Source organism: Belonocnema kinseyi, chromosome 4, assembly GCF_010883055.1.
Source record: "Belonocnema kinseyi isolate 2016_QV_RU_SX_M_011 chromosome 4, B_treatae_v1, whole genome shotgun sequence".
Classification (NCBI taxonomy): domain Eukaryota; kingdom Metazoa; phylum Arthropoda; class Insecta; order Hymenoptera; family Cynipidae; genus Belonocnema; species Belonocnema kinseyi.
In genome coordinates this window covers 82621692-82648531 of record NC_046660.1, presented here as the reverse complement: position 1 = coordinate 82648531, position 26840 = coordinate 82621692, and the positions used below count along the sequence as shown (strand labels likewise).

The 26840-nt window shown below is 26.9% G+C and overlaps 1 protein-coding gene across 1 annotated transcript in view; it reads right to left on the bottom strand.

The window, feature by feature from the left end:
- LOC117170578 (neutral alpha-glucosidase AB) overlaps positions 1-26561 on the bottom strand; it is a 31583-nt gene extending 5022 nt beyond the window's left edge. Inside the window, exons 1-6 of the mRNA XM_033357423.1 lie at positions 26351-26561; positions 25439-25528; positions 17935-18345; positions 15008-15352; positions 8930-9176; positions 978-2535 (exon numbers count right to left, since the gene is read on the bottom strand). Coding sequence (XP_033213314.1) covers positions 978-2535; positions 8930-9176; positions 15008-15352; positions 17935-18345; positions 25439-25528; positions 26351-26427 — 2728 coding nt within the window. The 5' untranslated portion in view covers positions 26428-26561. The remainder of the gene's footprint in view (positions 1-977; positions 2536-8929; positions 9177-15007; positions 15353-17934; positions 18346-25438; positions 25529-26350) is intronic.
- Between the last annotated feature and the right edge of the window lie 279 nt (positions 26562-26840).

Sequence of the window (26840 nt, the reverse complement as noted above, 5' to 3'; positions counted from 1 at the left end):
AAGTTCTAAAATTATTTAATATGGCAAAATTGCAAAATTTTGCTTTAAAATCTTTCACACTTTTTAAAGATTTTAGGAAATAATTCAAAATGTTTTGTGATATTTTTTGATGTTCTCTTGAAATTCCTTACAAAACAATCATTAAAAAATTTCCCATGAATTACAAAAACTTTTTTTCACACCCTGTCCCAATTCAGTTTACCTAAAAAATTGGTAAATCTTGAAAAATTAAAAAAAATGGTTCGCAACGCCTTCCATATTCTTTTAACTTACATTTTAACATCTTTAAAACTTAAAATTATTCATTTAAAATAAAACCGAATCCATTTCTCCTCAGATCTTTCATAATTATTAAAAAACTTCTAACTCTTTTATTCGTGGTCTCCGGGTGTTCTCTGAGTTCACTTTTTATAACCTGATTATAATACAGGAGCGATAATTAATGGAAATGATCCGATCAAAAAAACAATAGAAAAACACTATCAGAAAAATCCACCGTGTCATTTTCACAATAATTACATAAATAAACCGTTTTCTTGATATTTTTTCAAGAGTTTGTAACAGCTCAACATGACAAAAGATATATAACAGTCAAAACAACTAGAACAAAGTTACTACTAGCGCCGCCGCAAGGCCGTTTTCAAAACATGGGCCATTTTCAACTCTCGGTGACAGGAGGCTGATTTTATTATATTTCAAAGAATATTTATTATGGTTATGTAAGGATCGTTGTCCTCTAACATGAAAAAAAAAATTGCCATGCATTTTGTCACCATCCTAACGTTGATATCCGGAAATTGGAAATAACAATTTTGCTAGACCACCTTTTAAAATTTTAATTATTCAAAATTATATAAAATTGTATCTCTACTCAATTGAGTAGTGTGTACTACTACAGAAGATTTTTTTCTCACTGATCTCTGATTTATAATAATAATGATAATCATAATAATGAAAATGAAAATTATTCCACTTACTTTTAGAAGTTAAATGAGCAGACTTAATTCCTTTCGGTGGATTAACGATATCAACTCTCTCCAGACAGCTCTTGGTTTCGTAACTCGCTACCTTGTCTAGAATCTTCGACGAAAGATTATTCCCCACAAGCGACAACCTCAAATAAAGGTATTTTCCATTCCTGTACTCAAAGCTGACTTCATCATCAATGTAGAGTGTTCCCGTGGCCTTTCCATTATTATCAGCAATGACAACAAGAGTATACGGATCATTCTTCATCGCCACAGTGCTTCTACGTATCCTCATCTTCCTCGGCACAATCGATCCACTCCTCTGATAAACCGGGATCTTGTGAAGCGTCACTGGAACAGTCAGCGTGCTCTGCTGTCCATGCTGTTGCATAGTGTCAATATCATACCAAGAGACCTTTCCTTCGCCTGGCAAGTAGACAGTCACATCAGTTACTCCGGGTTCAAATACCGGACGCACGAGAATCGAGTCTCCCACCAGCAACTCCTCATCAATCCCAAAAGCCTCCACTTCAGTCGGATAATGAGCCCAAATTGGTCTAAGTACTGGAGTACCATTGACCTCATGTTCTCGGAAAAGTGTGTACCAGAGCGGCAAGTAGGAATATCTCAGTCTCAAGGCTTCTCGCACGATCTGTGTCACCTCATCATTAAAGGTCCAGGGTTCTCGCCTCTTGGTCTCGATATGCGAGTGCTGTCTGAAGAATGGAAGCCAGGCGCCGGCCTGATTCCACCTCACGAAAAGCTCGGCGTCCGGATTTTTAAAAAATCCACCGACATCAGCTCCGCAGAATGATATTCCGGAAATAGCGAGGGACAAACACATCGGGAAACTGGCCTTGAGATGATCCCATTCAGCCATATTGTCGCCGGTCCAGACAGCCGCGTATCGCTGAGATCCGGCAAAATGAGATCTCGTGAGGATAAATGGTCGCAAGGAGCGTTCCGATCTTCTCATGAGAGCCTCGTAGGTCGCGACCGTTTGCATAAGGCCATAGGCATTGTGAACATCTCGATGCTCCCAGCCTCCATAATGAATCACGTCTTTAGGCATTGTTATTTCCGGACCGTTGAAGACACTGGGCTCGTTCATATCGTTCCAGATGTAGACGTCCTTCGTGGTTCCTTGGAAATTGTTGAAATCGTATCTGGTCATGTAGTACTCGCGGACTTTTGGATCGAACAGATCGAGGTAGGAGGAAGATCCGGGCCAACACCAACCTTCGTAGTCTTTTCCGTCTTTGTTTTTCACGTAGAGGCCCATGTTGGTCGCGTCGGTGTGGACATTGTAGCCATCATCGCGCTTGATGTGAGGGTCAATGATGACGACGAGTTTTCTTCCTTTCGAGGTGAGATTGTGGATCATCTCGACGGGATTTGGGAATTTACGGGCGTCCCAGGTGAAGTACTTCTTGCCATCTGTGTATTCGATGTCGAGCCACATTACGTCCATCGGCATGTCGTATCTGTCGAAACTGTCTGCGATTTGTTGAACGTCGTCCTGGTCGTTGTAGTTCCAACGGGATTGGTGGTAGCCCAATGCGAATGTCTGGAAGTAAGAACTTTTGTAATTTCAGGGTGGCGATTCGCCGGATGATTTCCAAATTCCTACTCATTTCCCGGTCAAGTTTTTTTAGTTTCCCGGTCGACAAAAAGTAACAGAAGGTAAACCGACCATTACTGGGACAACGTAAGTCTAATTGGGATCTGAAATCATGACGTCTGAAGGGGGATTTAAACAAATATGGCCGGCGACAACGGGGTCACTTTGCAACTGATACATTGTGTTAGTGAATTTTAATCGTTTTCCGTGCTTAGTATGTCAAAGATGTCGATCAGCATTGCTGAAATTTGTGAATTTACGTTATCGACTCCTTAGTGTAGAAATTTTGTGGAAAGAGAAAAGGTGTTACACGCTAGACACATATTATTGTATGCAAAACAGCCGCATGATCAAACGAGCATAAAGCTAATTGCTTTTTGTTTACAATTGTCAAGTTTGCGGTGCCACTTTTAAGTACCTTTTCCCCGCACTGCAATCCACAAAAAGTACATTTTCAGGTCATAATTGAGCATGTTTTTTTTATATATAAAGAAGGAAATTATTCACTCTAATAATAATAATATTTTCTTGGCAGTTCTTGAAAAAACTTCAACCAGGCAAAACTAAAGTTTTCAAAATATTTTCGATATATATATAAAAAATAAAAACGATTTTGCTTCACGTATTTTAGGGAACTTGTAATTAGTTCCTATCAAAATTCTGAAGTTATAAAATAAAAATATGGGCAATTAAGATGACTTGAATGGTATATCTAAATTATTTATAATTTCAAAATATTAGAAAATATATTTTGCTCTAGAAATCAATGTGAACTGATCTGTTCGAAATGAGTAATACTCACTTTTAAAATGCAGAGAACAAACACTCATATATTTGAGGTTACCTACTTCTCTAGTTTTAGAACTTTTCCCATCGGTTTCTGCGATCGATCATTTCTTCAGACCAATTTTTATTAACCACTTTAACAAAACCTTTTTTAGGCAAGGGAAATGATGAAATCTAACATCTAGGTTTTTGCTAGCCTTGCTTGAACATCCGAAAACAGAGCAAAATCTTTTAATTTTGCTTTCCTCGGACTGAATTTCGTACCTAGATCTTCTATTTCTGTATTATCGGAATTTTTTTTTAATTTGATGATTTAAATCGTAACATTCAAAAACTATATTTATATTCTACTCTGAATATCACCGGAATAGCACACAGCCTTTTAAAAACGACCCCGTTATTTTAGTGCCAAATTGAGCCATCAGATGGCGTATCGCTGTATTTCAGATCCCAATACTGGCACAATAATTATATAAAATGATTGATACAATAAAAAAATAAAATAGATCTATGATTGATTTCTGAAAATATTGACGGAAGCTTCTAAGTGTCCTTTAGAAAAAATAATTCAGGTGAAAATTGAAGCCTTGGCTGAAATAACGTATCAACATATATTTTATATCCATGGACTTCTATGTATGAATTTTTCTTTTAACTGTTCCTCGTAAGTGTACATATGTTAATCTAATTTAGAATTTTTGAAAGATAAGAATAGAAAATTACATTCGCTTAAGAGAGCCGACAACAAATTTCAATTAATAAAAATAAAAATAATTAGCTTTGATCATTTATAAACTAAGTCCTACACATTCTATAAAGAGTACAAATATAATTTCTCGTATTTTTATTAAAAGAAAGGAAAGAAAAACACTTAATTATTCGTGCAATTGTAATTTAAAGTTTTATTTTTATTTTATTATAAAAATAATCTAAGAAGTATTTTTTAGTACAATTTCTAATAATTATTTATGACTCATTTATTTATTTGATTATTTTTGAACATTATATTTGATATTAACGATTCTGGAAGTTTTACTCCAGCCTCTCTAGCTCTTTTATTCTTTCTTGTGTGCAATTCTAATAAATTTAATTTTCTTTTTATACCTTTATTAAAAAGTTCAGGGTTAGACTTAAAAAGGTACATTTTCAAGTATATAACCTCGACTATTTTTACTATTGAGCCGAGGTTTCAATTGTTTATTTAACAGTAGCTATTTAGATTTTTAGTTTTTGCTTTTTCTCTTCAGGGAAATGTTAAAATTCTTATTTAATCCTAATGATCAAGGCCTCATTTTATTCTTTGAGGGATTCTCTATAATTCTACACATATTTGGGTGGTTGTTATTAAAATTTAAACTACGATTGTTTATAACAATAATAACTATATGATTTCTAAATTAATTTTTAAAAATAAAATCAATGCAAATAGAAATTTATAGAATCCTTCGGAAAATATAATGAGACCTTGATAATTAGGATTAAATAAGAATTGTAATTTTCTCTAAAGAGAAACGAAAAACTAAACCTCTAAATCACTACTGTTAAATAAACAATGTTATCCTGAATTATCTTTTTCTGAAGTGTGCTTAGAAGCATCCATCAAGATTTAAGGAAATTAATAATAGATCTTCTTTTGTAAAAAAAAAGATTTTTTCATTTTTAAGAATTAAAATTTTCAGCTTCCTGAAATTTATTAAATTGTACCATTTCCAGATATATAGTTTGTTTGATTTAATAAATCTTTCCAAAAATATAGAAAAAATCGATAAAAATCGAATAAAATGGCATATAATTTAACGAACTATAAAAAATTATTGTTTTAAATGTTTGATTTTAGTTCACTGACTATGTAAAGATGTTCCATGAGATTTTTAAGGTTCCTGAGCTTCAAAGTTTCTAATGATTTATGATAATCTATTCTTGTTTTTTAATATAATTCTATAATTATAAGTAAATTTTATTATTTTATTTTGGTAAAAAATATTTTCAACAAAGTAGTGACATTTTTAAACAGAGATAAATTATCAATAAAAATGAACCTTCAAGCAAAAAAATTAATTCGCAACTAACAAGAGATTTTAACTTTTAACGAAGTATTTTTATTCCCAAACTAAAAGGTGAATTCTTAACTAAAATAATCAATATTTAACTGAAATATTTAAATTTTTAACAGAAAAGACGAATTTTGAAACAATAATATTAGTTTCGAAGAAAAAGATCATTTCCTTCCAAAAAAATTTTCTTTTTATCCAAATATATGGATTTTGAATGAAATAGTTGAATTTTCAATTACAAAATACCAATTTACATCCAAATTTTTGAATTTTAAACTAGGGAAGATCAATTTTCAGTATAAAGTGGAAAAATTAAATTTTCAGTTGAAGAAATTAATTTTCAACCAAACTGATGAATTTTCAACTGAAATGATGAATTTTAAAATGTAATATTTATATTTCTTTCCCAAGAAGATGCATTTTTTACTATAAAGATTCATTTAAAAAAAAAGACAAATTTTCCATTAGGCACATACATTTTCATACAAATAGTTGGATTTCCGTCCAAAAAAGATAAGTTTTCAACCAAAACCAGAATAGTTAACTTTTTCTGTTAAAAACATAATTCTCAAGGACTACAAAAACGGATTATCAGCAAAATATTGAGATTTTCTACTGGAATAGATAAATTTTTAGTTAAAAAATATTTATTTTCAACAAAGTAGTTATATTTTCAAACAGAGACGAATTTTCAATTAAAATTATGAATCTTTAACAAATTCTGAACTGGCACATGCATTTTTTAAAATTCTTTTCTTACAAATTCGAATTATAATTCTTTCAAAAAATTCCCGTTATATGTCAAAAATCCCCTGTTTCAAGTGAAATTATATTTCTTTATGGAAACTCCCTGTCCTAAAATAAAAACGATAATTACTTTCTAAAATTCCCTATTCCAAGAGGAGTGAGCGAATAAAACGTCATAAATCCATTTTTTTTTAAATTAAGAAAATGATTGTTTATGCATTTATAGTCTTTAAAATTTTCTTCAGGGACGCTAAAGATATCCAGTTTTAATATTCTATGACTTCCAGGTTTTCAGGTCTACTTATAAAAAACTCCAAATCTATTTAACAAAACAATCCAGTCTATTCTATTTAATTTCAAAACCTTCTAATAGTGGCAGACTAATCAACCAACAATTTATTATTAATATAAGTTTTTTTAAATTCCAGACTTATATTTATATTCTTCGTGTAAGTGAAAAAATTAATTCGGATTAATTTCCAAATTTTAAATTGACGATAAAGTAACTTTGAAATAGGTGCGAATAAAAAAATGCCAGTATTTTTTTCAAAATTCAACGACTTCCAGCTTTTCCGGAAATTTTATACAAAATTCGATGACTTTTCCAGGTCTTCCAGATATTTTAACAAACTTGGATTTTTTTAGTTAGCTCTGAAAAATCAGTTGATTACCTCAGCAGATTCTACTGATAAAAATACATCAGAAAATCAATTCAAGAAGATTGACGATTCAAAAATAGATAAATAATAGAATTTGAAAAAAATCCTAATGTATTTCCATCAGTTGAAAATTCTCAAATGTTCAAAATTATTTTTTAATGTGCAATGTGTAAAAACTTAGCTATATAATAATCAGCTCTAAATAAATTATACTTTTTTGGGCTCTGATACGCTACCTTTTTGCATATTATTTTCGATTTCCAAATTTGTTCTGCAAATTAACTTTAAATCATAAAAATTAGCAAATCAATCTTTTAGGAAATACTTGACGGATGATTAATCTTGAATCAATAAAATATTTGTGAAATTAAAGTCTTTGAAATCTTTTAACGTCTTAGAAATCTTTAAAATCTTATAAAACTTTTGAAATATTTGACATTTTTGTGAAGTATTTGAAATCTTTGTGAACTATTTGAAATCTTTGTGATCTTTTAAAATATTTCTGAATTATTTAAAAGCTTTTGAAGTCTTAAAAATCAGTTAAATCTTACAATTAGAAAGATTTTGAATTAAAATTCTCAGTCATTTTCCGGTTCGCAATTTTTTCATTTAAAGTAATCAAAACAGAACTGCAAATTTAAACACTCTTAAATTTTAAACTTTGAAATTTGACGCTCAACAAATTTTAAATTAAAACGCTTATTAATTTACGGTTGTAAAATGGAATATCTTAACACTTCTCAATTGAATAATTTCAAATTAAATTTCGGCTGCAACATTTTTAATTTGTAATAAATTAAACAGTTCAAAGATCTGCTAAAAATATAAGCCCGTACTAATATTTTCAATCTTGTAAATTGAAGAATGAATTAATAAACTTGTAAAATGTTCAAATTTATATCCTTTCAAGAAATTGTAGATTAGAAGCATTAAAAATAAAACAATTACAATCTTTTTAAACGGAACATTTAAAATTGTAGCGTTTTGAAATTGTAACGAGTCAAGGATTTCTATTTAAAACAATTCAGTTTCAAATTGTTCAGTTTTTAATATTTGATTTATATTGCTAATTTTAAATGAATAGTCAAATATTGCTAAATATTACAATTGTTTTTTTTTTCAATTAACAAATTTCAAATTGAATGGATTATTAAAAATTGAATAATTTAGAATAAAGAATATTTGAATAGGATTTTAAATTGAAAATAGTGTGTTTACTTACCAAGGCTTTCGAATTGAAAAAGTTCAATTTTTGGCGTGAAAACTATCAAATTGGTTACTTTTGAAATTTTGAAATATTTTAAGTCTTTGAAATTGTATTTTAAATTTCTGTAAATCGAAAATTTACGCTTAAAAATGCAGATCTAAAATGGAACATTTCAATTAGTTTATTAAGTGAAACTAACATTTAAAAAAGTTAAAAACGAACTTATTTTAAAACGCATTATATCGTGTGATATTTGAAGTGATTGGATATATTTTTCTTCTGAAAATTTGTAAAATTTCCAGTCAAAAAATAAATTTCTGATTTTCACGTTACCCGGGTCCAACAGTCACCCAGGAAAAACGTTTATATCTTAAAAATCTGTTAAATTTTACAATAAAAAATCTTTTAGAATTTTTGTGGTATCTTTTAAAATATTTTTGAAATCATTGGAAGATTTCTAAAACCATAAAATATTTAAGAGCTTTGTCAAATCTTGAAAAGTCTTAGAAATCTTTATGAAACCCTGCAATTTCTCTCAAATCTTTTGATATATTTTGCCATCTCTGTACAATATTTGTAAAATTTTTGTGAAACTATTGACATCTTTCTCAAATTTTAGAAACCTATAAAATATTTGAAATATTTGTGAAATCTTTGCGAAATCTTGGAAACTATTTGGGATCTTTAAAACTCTTTGTCAAATTATTGAAATCTTTGAAAACTTTTTGCAATCTATGAATTATCTCTGACGTCTTGTTTTCCAATTTATTAATTTTTGGTTTATAATTCTTGAGAAATAAATCGAAATTTTGTGGAAAAAAAACAGGAAGAGGGTTAGAACTCTGTGATGCCTACAAATCAAACATAAAACGATTTAAGTTACTCACCTGGGGCAAAGGCGCAGTACCAGTTAGAAGCGTATATTGTCTGAAGGCATCCAGAGGCTTTGGGCCCAACAGGAAAAATACATCAATAACCCCCGACTCGGACATAAAATGAGCAGCAACTTGAGGCTTCTTTGATCCAGAAACAAAATTAACAATGCTTTCCACCACATTGTTATCAGCAGTAGATAAAATGTCGACCCAGGTTTCTGCTGCGTTGTGCCAAAATATCCCTGAAGTTTTCTCTTTTCTGCAAAAAAAAAATGCACTATTACTTTTGTTCTGTTCCCTAGAAATCGACCAGGGAGGGGCAAAGCATTAATTAATTTTTCAAATCTTTGAGATATCATGGCAACCTTTGTCAAATCTTTGGAAATCTTTCCGAAATATTTAGTAATAGACAAAAAAATTTAATCTTTTTTAAATCTTTAGGAAATCAGTGAAATATTTTAATTCTATCCGAAATTTCTTAAATCTGTGTGAAATCTTTGGAAAATCATTTAAATCTTTATCTCTTTATAATTTATCGGAAATCTTTGTGAAATAATTAAAACCTTTCTGAAATCAGTTCAGCTCACATTTGAAATATTTTTGATATATTTGATAATATTTGTGAAATCATTTAAATCATTTGAAGTTATTGAAATCCTTATCTTTTTGTAATCTACCTGAAATCTTTGTAAAATAATTAAATCTTTCTGAAATGAGTTCAGTTCATATTTGAAATATTTGTCAATATTTGTGAAGTTAATGAAATCTTCGGGAAATCATTGAAATATTTTTAGACTCTTTTAAATCTATCCGAAATCTTTGTCAAAAATCATTGAAAATTTTGAAATTTATCTGAAAATTTTTGGAAATATTTGAAATTTTTGTTCAATCTTTGAAATAGATATGAAATCTTTCTGGAATAATAGAAGTCTTTGTATAATCTTTTTAATCTATCCGAAATTATTGCAATCTTTGTGAAATATTCGGTAATATTGATGAAAATATTGAAATTTAAAATCTATCCGAAATCTTTGTGGAATCATTGAAATCTTTCTTCAACCTTTGAAATTTATCTAAAATCTTTGCGAATTACTTGAATTCTTTGTGAAACCTTTGTGAAATCTATTTCAAACTTTTGTGAAATGATTGAAAAATTGTGAAATCTATCTGAAATCTTTGAAAAATTATTAAAATCTTTGTGAAATCTTTTAAATCTATCCGAAATCTTTGTGAAATCGTTACAAAATCATTGAATTCTTTGCGAAATCTTTGTGTAATCTTTGAAATCTTTAGGAAATAATTTAAATCTTTGTGAATTATTTAAAAATCTTTGCGAAAGATTTGAAATATTCGATAATATTGTTTAAATTATTTAAATCTTTATAAAAGTTTTGAGAAATGATTGAGGTCTTTTAAATCTACCAAAAATTTTAGCAATCTTTGTGAAATTATTGGGAAGTCATCGAAATCTTTTTTCACTACTTGAAATTTGTATGAAATCTTTCTGAAATAATAGAAGCCTTTGTAAAATCTTTGTAATCTATCCGAAATATTGACAAAATATTTTAAATCTTTATGAAATCTTCGAAATATCATTGCAATTTTCTCAAATATTAAAAAAATATTGACGCATTTTGTGAAATTATTGAAGTCTTTGTGAAATCTTTCGAATATTATTTAAATCTTTGAGAAATCATTGGAATATTTGTGAAATCTATCTCAGACTTTTGTGAAATGATAGAAACCTTGTGAAATATATCTGAAATCTTTGAAAAATTATTAAAATCTTTTTAAAACCTTTGTGAAGTCTTTAACATCTATCCGAAATCTGCGAAATCTTTGTGAAATCATTACAAAATCATTAAATTCTTTGTTCAATCTTTGAAACCTATTTAAAGTATTTGCGAATTATTTGAATTCTTTGAGAAATCTTTGTGAAATCTATCTCATACTTTTGTGAAATGATAAAAACCTTGTGAAATCTATCTGAAATTTTTGAAAAATTATTTAAATCTTTTTAAAATCTTTGTGAAGTCTTTTAAATCTATCCGAAATCTGCGAAATCTTTGTGAAATCATTACAAAATCATTGAATTCTTTGCGGAATCTTTGTGTAATCTTTGAAATCTTTAGGAAATAATTTAAATCTTTGTGAATTATTTTTAAATCTTTGCGAAAGATTTGAAATATTCGGTAATATTTGTAAAATTATTTAAATCTTTTTAACATTTTTGAGAAATGATTGAAGTCTTTGTAAGGTCTTTTAAATCTATCCAAAATTTTAGTAATCTTTGTGAAATCCGCAGGAAGTCATCGAAATCTTTCTTCACCACTTGAAATCTTTCTGAAATCTTCGGAAAAACATTACAATTTTCTCAAATATTAAAACAATATTTAGGCATCTTGTGAAATTATTGAAGTCTTTGTGAAATCTTTAGGAAGTTATTGAAATATTTTTTAAATATTTACGAAAACATTGAAATTTTAAATCTATCCGAAATCTTTGTGGAATCATTAGGAAATCTTTGTTCAATCTTTGAAATCTATCTAAAAAATTTGTGATTTATTTGAATTCTTTGTGAAATCTTTTCAATCTATCTGAAATCTGCGAAATATTTGAAATCTTTAGGAAATAATTTAAAGCTTTGTGAATTTTAAAAATGTTTTGCGAAAGATTTTAAATATTCGGTAATATTTGTAAAATTATTAAAATCTTTATGAAATCTTTGAGAAACGATTCATAGCTTTGTGAAGTCTTTTTAACCTATCCGAAATTTTAGCAATCTTTGTAAAATCATTAGGAAGTCATCGAAATCTTTGTTCACTACTTGAAATCTATCTGAAATTTTTGTGAAATAATAGAAGTCTGTGAAATCTTTTTAACCTATCTGAAATCTGCGAAATATTTGAAATCTTGGAAAAATGATTGCAATCTATGTAAAATCTTTGTGAAATCTTTGAATTCTATCTGAAATCCTTGCGAATTATTTTAATTCTTTGCGAAATGTTAGTGTAATCTTTGAAATCTTCAGGAAATAATTTTAATCTTTGTGAATTATTAAAATATATTTTCAAAAAATTTGAAATATTCGGTTATATTTGTAAAATTATTTCAATCTTTATGAAATCTTCGAGAAATGATTGAGGTCTTTGTGAAATCATTTAAACTTATCCGAAATTTTAGCAATCTTTGTGAAATCATTAGGAATTCATCGAAATCTTTGTTCACTATTTGAAATCTATCTGAAACTTTTGTGAAATAATAGAACTCTTTGTGAAATCTTTTCAATCTATCTGAAATCTATGAACTCTTTGAAAAATGATTGCAATCTTTGTCAGATCATTGAAATCTTTTTTCAATCTGAAATTCTTGTGAATTATTTGAATTCTTTGCGAAATCTTTGGGAAATCATTAAAATCTTTGAAATCTTTGGGAAATACAGCCATCACAGTACCTATTGTCGTGAAAAAAAGGTGAATAGGTGACATTTTTTTCTAAAATACGTGACAAATAGGTGATAAACAAATGTTAAATAAGACAAACAAGTTGTAATTTGTTGTAAACCGAGAGATGCCCAGAATTTTTATTTCTTTCATTAAAACGGCCACCCTGAAAATAGAGTATTTACATTCCCACTGAGAACTAATTTCCAATTTAAAAAAAGTAAAAACTATTTTTTTTACAAAACCATTTAATTGTTCATAACATTACCAAATTGTTGATTTTTCAAACAAAAAACACGAATAGTCTGCATTTCTAAACTATAAAAGTTCAATTTTTAACCAAAAAATTAAGCAGACTAATTTCTACTGAGTAAAATTAATTTTCAATTAAAACAACAACGATAAAAACGAATTTTCTACAAAAAAGTTGAATTTTATACCAAATTTTTTAATTTTCAACAAAATAGTTTAATCCTCAACCAAAATAGATAAATCTTCAACGATGAAGTTGCATTTTTAACCAAAAAGAGATGAAATTTCTACCAAAAAGTGAATTTTCTACCAAGAAAAAATTTTCAGTCAAGAATGAAAAATGATGTTAAGCAAATTGTTCAATTTTCAACAAAAAAGAGTAATGTTTATCAAAAAATGTTATAGTTAATATTTCCACTACAAAACTTTATTAAAAAATAAAAAACAGTTAGATTTGACCAAGCAGTAATTTTAAACATGACTACATTTTGACCAAAAAAAGTTTATTTTCTACGAAAAAAAGATCAATTTTCAACAAAACATAATTTATTAACCAAAATATTGAAATTTTAACCAAAAAGTTGAATGTTTAAGCAAAAAATGGAATAGATAGATTTTCATTGAGAATGAATTTTCAATAAAAACAAAAACGAATTTTCAACAAAACAGTTTAATTTTATACCAATTTGTTGAATTTTCAAGCCAAAAAGCCTAATTCTCTATCAAACAATTTAATTGTAAAAACAAGAACATGAAATAACAACAAAAAAGTTAATTTACAACTAATCAGTTGTCTTTTTTTAACAAAATATTTGAATTTGTAGTTTAAAAACCCTTGTTTACAACAAAACGAATTTTTAATTTTATTTTTTAACAAAAAAAAAAACGAACTTTTAACTAAAATTATGAATCAACCAAGGTTTTGGTTTAACATGCATTTTTTTTATTTAAAATTAATTCTTTTTATTTGAAAAGTCTATTATTGTATTTTTGTTTGATAAATAATCTCTATTACTTGAAAAAAATACTTTTTGTGAAAATTCAACGATTTTTTTTGAAAAAGTCATCGAAAGTTAATGTTTATTAAGAAGTCTACTATTATATTTTTGGTGTTTAGTTGAAAATTCTACCAATTGTATGAAAGTTTCTTTATTTTATTAAAAATTGAACTAGGTTCTTAAAAATTCACCTTTTTTTGTTTAAAATTAACCTTTTGGCTCAAAAAATCTATTTAGATTGAAAGTTAGTTCTTTTTATAAAAAAAAAGTATATTTCTTTTTCAGAATTAATCTGAATTCAATTATTTTGTTAAAAAGTCATATTTTTTTGTCGAATACTGACAATTTTTTGATTGAAAATTCTCTTATACTTTAAAAATCGTCTTTTTGGGTGGAAAATTCAATTATTTGGTTAAAAAAATATCACCCTTTGGCTAAAAATTCATCTCTTAGTTAAAAATTCTAATATTGGGTTGAAAATTTAACTGTTTTGTTTAAAAGTAATCTTCTTTGATATAAAAATTGATCCTTTTTGATTGGAAGCTAATTATTTTTATTTGAAAAAAATTATATTTTTATTTTATAATTAATATAAATTGAACTATTTTCTTAAAAAGTAATCTTTTTTATAAAAATTTCAATTGATTTATTAAACACTTGTATTTTTGGATAGAAAATCAATCCTTTTGGTGTAAAAATGCTCATTTGTTAGAAGTCATATTTTTTAGTTGAAAATTCGTCTTCCTTGCTTCAAAATTAAAATGGCTTGTGAAATATTAATCTTTTCAAATAAAATATATAAGATTATGTTTGAAAATGCAACTCTTCCTGGTTGAAGTTTAATCTTTTTTGATTGAAAATTCAATCATTTGGTTCAAGATTCGTCGATTAGGAAAGTGTAATAAAAACTGTATTTGGTGTGCAAGTTGTAATTTTGAATAGAATTGTACTTTTTCAACTGAAAAAAGGCGACAAATGATGAGAAACCCGAAAATAGGAGAAAAAGGTGACAAAATTGAAAATAGGTGACACTCTGTGATGACTAGAAATAATTTAAATCTTTGTGAATTATTTAAATCTCTTAGCGAAAGATTTGAAATATTCGGTAATATTTGTAAAATTATTGAAATACTTATGATAATATTTGAGAAGTAATTGAGATCTTTGTGAAGTCTTTTAAATCTAACCGAAATTTTTGAAATCTTTGGGTTCTCATTGAAATCTTTTTGAAATCTTTGGCAATATAATTTCATACCTGTACTTATTATTTATTTTTTACTGTTTATTATTTATGATGAATTTTTACATAGTATAATATTATTATACTATGTCCAAATTGTACCATTCAATATTATAAGTCTATGCCCCTGTCCCCCACTAGAAAAAAAAACACAAACCCATGTGCGTAAAGAACAGGCACGGCTCCGTAGAGAGACATTCCCTCGTTAAGTTCATACTCAAATACATCTAAATTGTATAATCTGTAGGGATCTTTGGATTTTGTCGATTTTAGGGCCAAGGAATCAGCATGTTCTGGAATTCCATAGACATTTTCAGCTCCAGGGAAACTGAAGTCCAAGGCAATCGCTTCGGGTCCCAAAGGTTTTGAGTCATGATGCGACTTGAAGTTTTCTTCCCAAGCACCTGGATCACTATCGGCTCCATCTCCTGGATGTTCAGATTCTACTTCCGGTTTCGGTTCCTCCACCTTTTCAGCCCCATCTTGTTCCGGCTCTTGTTTTCTGAAAATATTCGAAAGAATTGGTACAATGTAAACGAAATTTGACAGGGTGTCCCCAGTAGATTGTATCGAGAAAAAAAACAAAAAGTTATTTGCGCGAAGTTCTGGTAGCAATAGAAACTTTCTTTTGGCAGTGAAAAAGACTATCCTAAAGTTTCATTAAAAAAAAAATCTTTTTGTCTCCGCATCATAGATATAACTAAAAATATTTTTAAAAAAACGAAGTACTTCCTAAAATTTAAAATACAAATATTTTTTTTTAGTTTAAATTATTAATAAAAATAGATTAAAGCGAGCCGATGTATACCTGTATAACGATAATTCCGTAAACATAATTTTTTACCATCCGTAACTGACTTTGAAGTTTTAAAAAATCGAAAAAAGTCGACTTTTTCGGTATTTACTTAGTCACGGTAAATCCCTCGACCATTTGACGATATGTGTGATATACGTTAATGGCAATTTATTTGTAATATGTTGCAACAATAATATATGAGGAATGTTGACATTAAAATAATTTTTATTGGCTTTTAATTACAAAAAAATATTTAAAAGTGATATATTGCTCTTTATTTTAGAATAAAATTAATTTTCGGTATATAAATGATCAGAAAAATAGTTCGAAGCAAGTGAGTTTGCACCCACATAGAAAACAATGATTTAAATTAATTTGAATTCAATAATTAATAATTACTTGATATTAATTAATCATTTATTGATTATTTTTAATTAATTAAGTAATTACTTTTTTGCTATGCAAGTAAAAATCCATTTGCTTTAAACTATTTTTTCTGATTAATAATTTAAATCTCAAAAAAAAAATCTTGCGGTTTAAATTTGAAGAAATACTTCGTTTTTTTTAGATTTTTAGCCATATCTACGATGCGGACAACAAGAATTTTTATGTGAAATTTTAGGAGAGTATTTTGGACTGCTGAAAGTAAGATTTTATTGATATCAGAACTTCGCGCAAACAACTTTTTTCGATACGCCCTAGTTTCCAGCGATTCCTAGGGACGAAATTCAAGGCCTTTTCTTGGTTTTTCATGTCAAGAAATAAAGTTTTTCCAGGCCTCGTTTTTTTACTTAAAATAATCAAATAACTGTTTGTTAGGCATGTCAAGGATGAGAGATTTCATTTTTATTGGGAAACAATTTCTAAATAAAGCAGAATCATAAATAAAGAAATTCTTAATTTTTCGCGAACATAAACGTCTTTGTGAAATCTTTGTGAATATTTTTATATCTTTGTAGTATTTCCCTTAAAATTTTTTAACCTATATGAAAATTTAAAATCTTTTGATATCTATGCGAATTCATTGAAATCTTTAGAAGTATTTAAAATCTTTGTGAAATCTTGGAAATTTCTGTCATTTCTGTCATCTGGTTAAAACCTTTAAAATCCTTGAAATCTGCTGAATGTTTTAAAATCTTTGTGAGATGTTTGAAATCTATGTCGAATTTTATAAAATCTTCTTAACAAATATTAAATCTTTGTAAACTGTTTTGAAATATTTGTTACATGTTCGAAATATCTGTCAAATCTTTCAAAATGTTAAAAATCTGGTGTACTTTACCCTTTTTGAAATCTTTAAATTTGAAATCTTTATAACATTTTTATGCAGTCTTTAAAATATTAAATCTTTGTAAACTGTTTTGAAATATTTGTTACATGTTCGAAATATCTGTCAAATCTTTCAAAATGTTTAAAATCTGGTGTACTTTACCCTTTTTGAAATCTTTAAATTTGAAATCTTTGTAACATTTTTATGCAGTCTTTAAAATATTAAATCTTTTGTATATATTTGAAACCATTAAAATATTTGAAATCCTTGAAATTATTGTGAAATATTTTTAAACCTTAATGAAATCTTTGAAATCTTTGTGATATATTTCTTTACTTTTTGTTTGTAAAATCTTTTGTATTCGTTTGAAATTGTGTAAAATATGGTAAATGTTTTGAAATATTTCAAATCTGCTGAAATCTTTATGAAAATTTTATGAATTCTTCGAAATATTTGTAAAATCTTTTGCATTATTTTAAAATCATTAAAATATTTTAAATCTTTGCGAAATATTTTGAAATCTTCTAAAACCTTTTGAAATCATTGAAAAGTTTTGAAATCTTTGACTTCTGGTGTACTGTGTGCCCCTGTTAAAATATTTAAAATCCTTTAAATGTTTTAAAAATTTGTAAATCTTTGTGAAAATTTTGAAATCTTGTCTACACGCCTTTTTTAAATCCTTGAATCCTTTTCAAGTCTTTGAAATCCATGAAATCTTTTTGAAATGTTCAAAATCTTAAAAACAATTCAAAAGCCTCTACATATTTTGAAAATTGGTGTATACTCAAAAACCGAGTAGTCAACCCTACGAAACCTGTGAAAAAAACCATTCATTGGATACCCTGAAAAAATATATTATTGCTCAAAAATAAAAATGGAATCCGACAATTTTACCCTCTAAACTTCTAAAAGTTGGAAAATTTAAAAAAGATGCAATAATAATTAACCATGTTGAAATATCGAAAATGTTATAGTTGCAACATTTTTAAATTAAAGTAACCGAAGCAAATATTCTTACGGTTCTGGTTTCGTTCTGATATGTTCGAAGCGCATTAAGCCTCGAGCATTTGCAGAAATGACAAGTTCGTCCTGAGAGTACAAATCGACTTTGAAAGGCTTAACGGACAAAACAGCCTTGTTGGGACCACTCTTGACTGTTATGGACTCTTCTGATTTTTCAATAGAGTCGATCTTCGAAACTTGAGGCTCTGCTTGAAGGGCAAGTTCCACTTCGTATCTTGCATGCAGTGGAGCTTTTTCATTGATGTGAAGCCTGAACGTATTGTCGCGAAGAGCTGTTAATTTTAAGATGTACACAATTCCTGTATCCTTATTGAAAAGATCAGCACTTAGAGTGGTTTGATTATAAGACACGGTGCTTGACAAAAGTTCATAAGGCGTCTTTCCAGGCTCTACTTTTCGACATCGTCTGCAAAATTTAAACAATATCAAGTTATAACAAATATACTATCTGCTCAACTCCTGAAAAAAAATCCATGACAATTACACGTTGTTTGCAGGTATATCAAGATTTTCCAGGTACAATTTATTATTATATTTTTAAACCATTAAAGAGTATGTATACAATTTCAGCAGTTTGTTATATTGAATAGTACTATTCATAAGTAAAATGAAATAACTATTTTCTTTCATTCTTGAAAGTAATTTTATTAAAGGATACGAAAATTCAGTATGGTACATGTTTCTATAGATTAAATGTCACCATTGATTAACTAAAAATATAATTATTCATCTCCTTAATTTGTTCTCAAAGTCTATGAATACTTTCTTATTTATATAGTGAAAATTCAGTGCAAATTTAACATATTAATAATTTCATTGTAAGATATTTTCCAAATGAGTAGACGTCCCGTAAAAACAGAGCAAATAAAGAGATTTTTCACAAAAAAAGGGAAACATATACATTTAAGAAAAATTAATGTGCGTACTACACTTAATTCAATTTTTAACGACTTAAATTTCAAACATTTCCCGTCAAAATATTGCACTTTCAACAATATAGATAAATTGAAAATAAATAGTTAAATTTTCATCCAGACAGATGAATTTTCTACCAAAATGGACGAGTTTTTAACTAAAAAAGATACACTTTCAACCAAAAATGGAATTTTCAAAGAAAATGATGACGTTCCAACTAGAATAGTTAAATTTAAAACCCAAAAGATGAATTTTCATATAAAATTATGTTAAATTTTCAATTAAAAACAAAAACGAATTTTCAATAAAATAGGTCAATGATAAGGAAAATGTATTTTTAATTAAAATAATATAAGCTAAACGTCCTAGTAATCTTGACCTTAATCCTAGTAATCGTACTACCAATTTCATGCTTTTTATTTAATTTGAATGAATGTAATTTTTATTTATTATGAAATGCTAAAAATAAGTGCATTTTATCATTAAATGTTAATTTTAACATATTTTTTTAACAATATGTTTAAATTATAGCAAAAATTAAAATAAAAAAAGAGATAGTTCCATTTTCAATGAAATACATGAATTTTAGCAAAGAAATACTTTTTTAAATTAAAATTATGGAATATTCAACTGGATTAGTCAAATTTTCAGTTAAAACAATTAATTAACAAGCACAAAAAAACGAATTTTCAGCACAATAGATATATTCTAACAAAGACAATTAATTCTTAATGAAAAATGTAATAGTTGATATTTCAACCATCAAACTATTTCCATTTTTTAATTTTCTCAAACAACAAGAACGATTTTTCAGCAAAAAACATGATTTTTTAAATACAAATAGTTGAATTTTTAACAAAAAAGATACGTTTTCAATCAAAAATATAATAGTAATTAAATTTCCAGTTAAAAAAATTATTTAAAAAAAAACGAATTTTTGATAAAATATTTATATCGAGTAATATAAAGCTACTTTTACAAATGAAAAATATTGTTATTTAATTTTATGTTACAATAAAAAAAAATTAGATACGCCGTCGAAAAAATTTCCAGACTTTATCCTACAATTCCCTGACGTTTCCAGGTTTTCCAGAAGAGTAGACACTCTCAATAAAAGATATTTTTTGTCTTTCCTCTACGGGCCAAAATTCTTTATTAATCTAAATTCATATAAATTGGACTATGTAAAGTTTTTGCACATCACCGATGGGCCTCATCAGCAAAATCAACATTTTAAAATCTGAAAAACAAAGTTCTATAAATTCATTAAAAATACTTTAGTGAACATTATATTTAGTGAAGTATTAAAATCATCTTTGTATTTTCGATTCATTTATAAAAGCTTTTTTTTTAGTTTAAAAAATGTTGTTTTCGCTGATGAGACCCACCGGCGTTGGGCAAAAACGTTATGCAGCCGAATTTTTCTAAATATCGATTAAAAAGGAACTTAAGTCAGTAGAGGAAAAACGAAAAAGATATTTTATTATTTAATTTTATCTGGCCAAAACCATATAATAAAAAAAGATTCAAGTTATATTTCACTTTCATTAAGCAGAATTAAAAAATTTTTAATACCCTCTTAAACTTCTTTTTTTGGTAAAAAAGTTGTTAAATTTTAGGAAACAAAATATCAAATTTTCGACCACATTATCGGGCTTCGAATGAGAAAATTTTTTAATTCATTAGAAATAATTATCTGAAATGTCCCGTAATACTTTTTCCTGGAATAATAAGCAAAGAATTTCTTCTGAAATATAAAAAAAATCTCTTCAATGAATAAATTTAAAATATTCGTACTAGTGAGAAAAATCTTGAATTTCGAAAATATACATTTTTTTTAGTTCAAAGATTTCTATAGCACTTTAAAATGTGTTTTCAGCTATAATTTACATAAAAAGGATGTAATCTATTATCACTTATTTTATCGCCTTTTTCTATTTAATTCTTATTAACTCTATTGACCTCTTTGAATTCACTCTGAATTTTTTGAATTCTCTAGAAATTCACTGAATATGGTAGAACTTTTTTTGATTTTTAATGTTTATAATTCATCCTGAAGGCTTTTAGGTTAATCTTGAAATCTTATGTATTTCATCAGATATTCTATTAACTCTCATTTATCTGAATTCAATGGACTTTTTTGGATTTGAAATTTTTTTTTTATTCACATGAATTATTTTTTATGTAACCTGTTCCATTTTTGGTTGAATATTGCCCTTTTTTCTTTAAAAAATTATAATATTCAGTTAAAAATTTAGAAAGGAAGAAATATAAACTAAAAATTATTCAAATCTAAATTCACTTAAGTTTTACTGAAATCACCGAAATATTTTGGATTTTTCGCAATTCATTTGGAATTCACCCTGAACTTTGATTACTGTATCCTGAATTCTTTGGAATTTACGGAATTTCATACAAATTAATTGAACTCTTTTCAGATCAAGCGATTTTCTTGTTTTTTTTTGCATATTATTATTTTTTTCACCCGAAAGTCTTTAAAACTGAACAATAAAACTGAAACATTCATTTTTATTCCGAAAAAAACCTTTTTATAAGAAATGTTATATTTTTGAATAACGTTAAATGCTTCATGCGTTTAAGAATTTTGTTATTGTGTATACTTGTTTCGTAGGCAATATGAAGAAATAATATTTTTTAAATAAAAACATTATAATACCTATATATTATATAAATTATAATAAAATTATAATCAATACTTTGAACGCAAATTTTAAACTACACTCTTTAATACTCTTAAACTGAAATTAAATGTAATTGAAGTTTGAGCGTATAAAATCATATTTGAACCTAAAAAATATTTAATTTCTATAGATTCAGCGTAAAAATATTTTATGAAAGTTTTATTTATCCCATTTTAAAATAAATGATAGTTTAGTTTGAAATTGTTTCAATTAACATTTGTAAATTTTTCTATTAATAGGATAACAAAAAAATATAGACTGCTCAGAACTCCAGTACATATATGAAATTCAATTTGTTCAATTTTGAACGTTTTACTTTAAATTTTTCAAGTTAGAACAGTCAACTTTGCAGTCATGACTATATATTTTTTTACCGAACCCAATTTTAGATAAAAACTGATGCTTATGTTTCCGGTTTTCACATGTTCAACATGTGTAAAAATATTTCAGCTTCAATTATTTTTTAGAGTATTTATTTTAAATAGAACATTGAAAATAATTTTTCAGCATATGCAACTTGTTGCTCTTAAAATGCTGTGCAAAATGAGTCTAGGATGAAGTTAATTTGTATATTTCTTGAGTAGATTTTGCAAAAATAAAATAAATCTCAATATTTCCTTCAATGTTCAATAACTTCCGTAATAATCAATATTTTTTAATGTTCTTGGACTCATTTTAAAGCTAACTTTAACAGTCATGAAAAAAGAGGTGTCTGGAAAATTTCAAACGTTATTTCAGAGAATTGCTCGCAAGATTCAACTATTCTAATTTAAAATATCGCATATTTCAAGAGATGTACGGAAATCAAAGTATTTGTTTCAATTCGTTTGAATTTTAGTTGCAATTTGTCTAAATTCACATGGAATTCTTTTAAATTCTATAGAATTCTTTTGAATTCAAGAGAACTTCAGTCACTTTTAGTCAATCTTAATCGCAAATTAAATTTGAACAAATAAAATTTAAAAAATAGAACACTCAAGCTAAAAAATTTTCCACTTGAGGTAATAAAAACTGAGCTTTAAATGAAATCACTCAAAGTGGAGTTGTTAAATGTTGAACTTTTAAAATGGAAATTTAAAAGTTTTTAATTGAAAAATGTTGTATTCAAATGCTCAATAATTTACGCGTATAAAATTAAAAGTTTTAACGTTTTTCAATATAAAAAATATAAATGCATGTTATCATTTTCAATGCTCCAAATTAAAAAATTAATCAATGAACTTAAAATTTTTTTAAATTATATAATTTTAAGGCATTTTAAGCTAGAAACATTAAATATTGAAAAATGGAAAAAATTTTAACTGAACACTTCTTAAATTAGAAATTCAATTATTTTCTTTTTAAATAGTTTAATGTTTCAAATGTAATAAAATCCTTTCTTTAACAATATATTATTATGAAGTTATTTTAAACTTAAAAATAGTTTATAAACTTTCAGTCACACGTTCTCATTTGTTTAATGACTAAGACTTTCAAATTGAAACCGTTTAAGTTTTAACGTTAAAATCTGAAAATTCTTAAATTTTGAACTGATTGAAAATCATTTTGTCAAATCGTTTTTGTACATTTTTTATTACTTAAAATACAGATAAATTAAAAAAATGGATTTATTTATTAAATAAAAATGTTTTTTATCAAAAATTTTCAACATCAAAGGCTTTTATTTTATATTTGTTCATTTCTTTAAGAAAGCATTTAAAAATTCTTTAAATTATAAATGTAAGCTTAAAAATAAAAATTTTTAATAGCAAATTTTTAAAGTAAAAAAATTTTGAATAACGCATTGTAAGCTAAATGTAAGCATAATTGAAAAACATAAAAATTCAACTAATTAATTAAAAACTTTTGAAATCGAACATGGGCAGATTTTTCTTCTACAAGTTTGGAAAATTCCCGGGCAAAAAAAAATTAACTGTCATTTCCCGGTTTTAAAAAATTCCCGGTCCAGCGGCCACGCTGAATATTGTATTGCACATTTTTTAAATTGAGGAAGGATTAATTATATTTGCCTTTTTTTTTGTAATTGTTATCATTACAAAGCTTCCTCTCTTAGGAAGAAAAATTTTAATTTTTAGAAAAAATTGCAACTTTGTAGAATTAGGACAATACATTATTATAAATATTAATAAATTGTTTAAACAATTATTTCTGTTAAATTTAATCAATTATTGTATTATTTTATTAATAATAAAATTAACAATTTCAACCATCTTAGAGTAAAAAAACTTGAAAAAATCGAAAAAAACGCAACTTTCTAACTGTGCTAAGAGTAAATTGCTAAAAAAAAATAAATTGTTTGAAAACATTTTGTAAACATCTAGTTATCAGTATAAAGTAATGTTCTATGTATTAGAACTTATGTGTTTTTTTTTGGGTCTCTATAAAAAAAACTTACACTATCAGTCAGAACTTTGCGTTCACTTCCTTTTTTACGACTAAGTTCTCTTTATTTTAATTATGTCAGAGCTAAAATTTTTACCTTTAAAAGGTTGAATGGCCTTGAAATTTATGTATAAAATGAGCTCAGAAAGTAGCCAACTTGTCTTTTTTTAAAGTAAATTGTGCAAAAATAGTTTCAATATTAATTTTTTATTGAATATTAGGTAATATCCGAAAAAATCTACATTATTTAATACTCTCAGGATAATTTTTAAATTATGCTTCCATAGTATCGAAAAAGCTTATGAGCATAAGCGTAAAATAATTTCCTACCGCAGCGCAAGAACTTAAAGTTTGAAATTTTTCCAACTTTTTATTACAATTTTAGGTTCTTTTCATGTGATAACAAAAATATGCACACTTATGTTCATAAGCTTATTCGATATTGTAGAAAAATAATTGAAATTAGCTTAAGAGCATTTGAAAATTTTCATATTTCGGATATCACCTGAAAATTAAGAAAACATTGAAATTTTTGAAAACCTTTAAATCTTGAAATTTTTATGAAATCTTTTTTATAAAATATTTGATAAAATCTTTGAAATTTTCGAAATATTCGTCAAATCTTTCATATTCCGTTGAAATTAAAGAAATATTTGAAATCGTTTAAAATATTTGAAATGTTTGTAAAATATTTGAAATCATTGAAATCTTTGTAAAATATTTTTAAATCTTGCAATTTTTCAGAAATCTTTGAAATATTTGTGAAAGTTTTCTTTAATATTTATTTGTGTAAGCTTTGTTTTCGTTTGAAATCATTTAAATATTTTAACATCTTTGAAATATTTGTTAAAACTTTCGTATTCGTTTTTAAATCAAAGAACGATTTTAAATCGTTTAAAATATTTGTATCTTTAAGAAATCTTTATGAAATTTTCATGAAATCTTAGAAATCTGGTTTATTATACATTTTTTAAATCTTTTGAATGTTTTAACATCTTTGGATTTGTTTAAAATCTTATAAATTTGATGTACACGCTTTTTTCAAATCTTTGAAACCTTTGAAATCTTTATGAAATGTTCGAAATCTCTGGGAAATTTTATTTAAATCTTTGAAATCTTTTGAATTATTTCTGAAATTTTTCTGAAATATTTTTTATTTGTTGAAAACAATATAATTTAAGGTTCTCGGCAGTATAATTTGAAGATATTTAGTCATTTTTTATTCATATTTTATGGTAAATATGGAAGAAAAATATTTAATTTTAACTAGATTCAGCAAATTTTGTCGATTCTGAATAAAATTGACAAAAACATTGTTTTAATGAGAAATACGTGTTAAACTTGATGGGGCTTGCGGAATCTCTAAATATAATTTTTTAACGCAGTTTTTTTGTGTGAATTCAAACAAACTTGGAGCGATATGCATTAAAAATCGAGAAAAAGATTTTAGACCACCTGATTAGTAAAACTAAAAATCTGATCATTTAGTGTAATATTTACCTGCAAAAGCTACTTTGGTCACAGGATTTAAAATTATCTCTGCTAACCGCTGTTACCAAGACTGTACAGCAGAGTAAAAAAATTCCAATTCTGCAAGAAGAAAACATTCGTGAGAGAAAAGAAAAGAAGGCAAATAAAATAAAGTAATAATTAGATACCCATTTTTAATCAGTGACGCGAATTCATATTCTGGTTGCTTGTTATAAATAATATTTCACTTGGTGAGTATGAAATTGAAGAGCAAACCATTTTCTAGAGAGTAAAGCATAACATAGATAAAAGAAAGGCTTATCTACGAAAAAAAAGAAGAGCGGTAATAATAGACCAATCATACATGTACAAGTTTTTTTTTTTAATTGCCGCTGATTCCGGTTATGAGAAGAATACAAAAATCTGGATATTAGGAAGAATTTTCGAAAACATAAGGCAGGCACTAAATATTTTGGTCTAAATTAAAAAATAATATTACATATGTAGACGTTGCCAAGTGATAATTGATAAATAAAAAAAAATATGCTTCCGTCAGTGAGTAAAAATGACGAAACTGACCCTCGTGTTCTTCGGCCTGTTCTAAAATTAGACAAATTTGTTTGCGTTTGTCGGGGAACGATTTGAGCTCCGACTCTGCTATTAAAATAAATTATAATCCATACATCTACAATATCTACATCGCGCCGGTTTATATTAAATTTGGTGCCTAGCCGGTGACACGTCAGCGGTCAACGGATACAAATTCATCACTCAATTCCGCATCATTTAAAGAAGCTTCAAAAATCAATTTTCAAGATACCGAGAGTTGAATTTGATGGCGAATTGGACGGAAATATCCGCTGATGAGAGAAATGAAGAAATATTGGACAAATTGTTATGTTTTCTTTTAAAACAATAAAAATTGATAAGTCTTGAACTTACAGAGTGTACGAGGCCATTTTGGAGTTTTCGGAGCGTCTACTCGATATTCTTCCTTTGTTATACAGCCATGTTAACATGGTCTTCCTAATAGTGAATAATCGCGATCAAAACTACTCAATTTGCAATAATAACTCTCTATCAACACCGTAGTTTGTTCTGCGAGAAAACTACTTGTCACCTACACCTATTTAGGAACAGAAGCGTCATTCTGGGAGAAACCAGAGAACTAGAGGGAACACTGCTGCTAAGTACTTTTCTGTATTACCGACTCGAGAGTTGTTCATGATCATGTTGTTTTCTCATTCTTCGTAAAATATGACGGTAAAGCAGTAGAATGATTTTTTGAGGTTAGAAAAGTTTGACATTTGTTTGCATTTTTCAGATCTGAAGCCTGATCTAGGTTTTCGGTACAGTCTTTTTTTTTAATTAAAAAAAAATTTCTTGAAAAATCATATTTTTAATTAAAAACAAATTATTATAGAAAGAAATA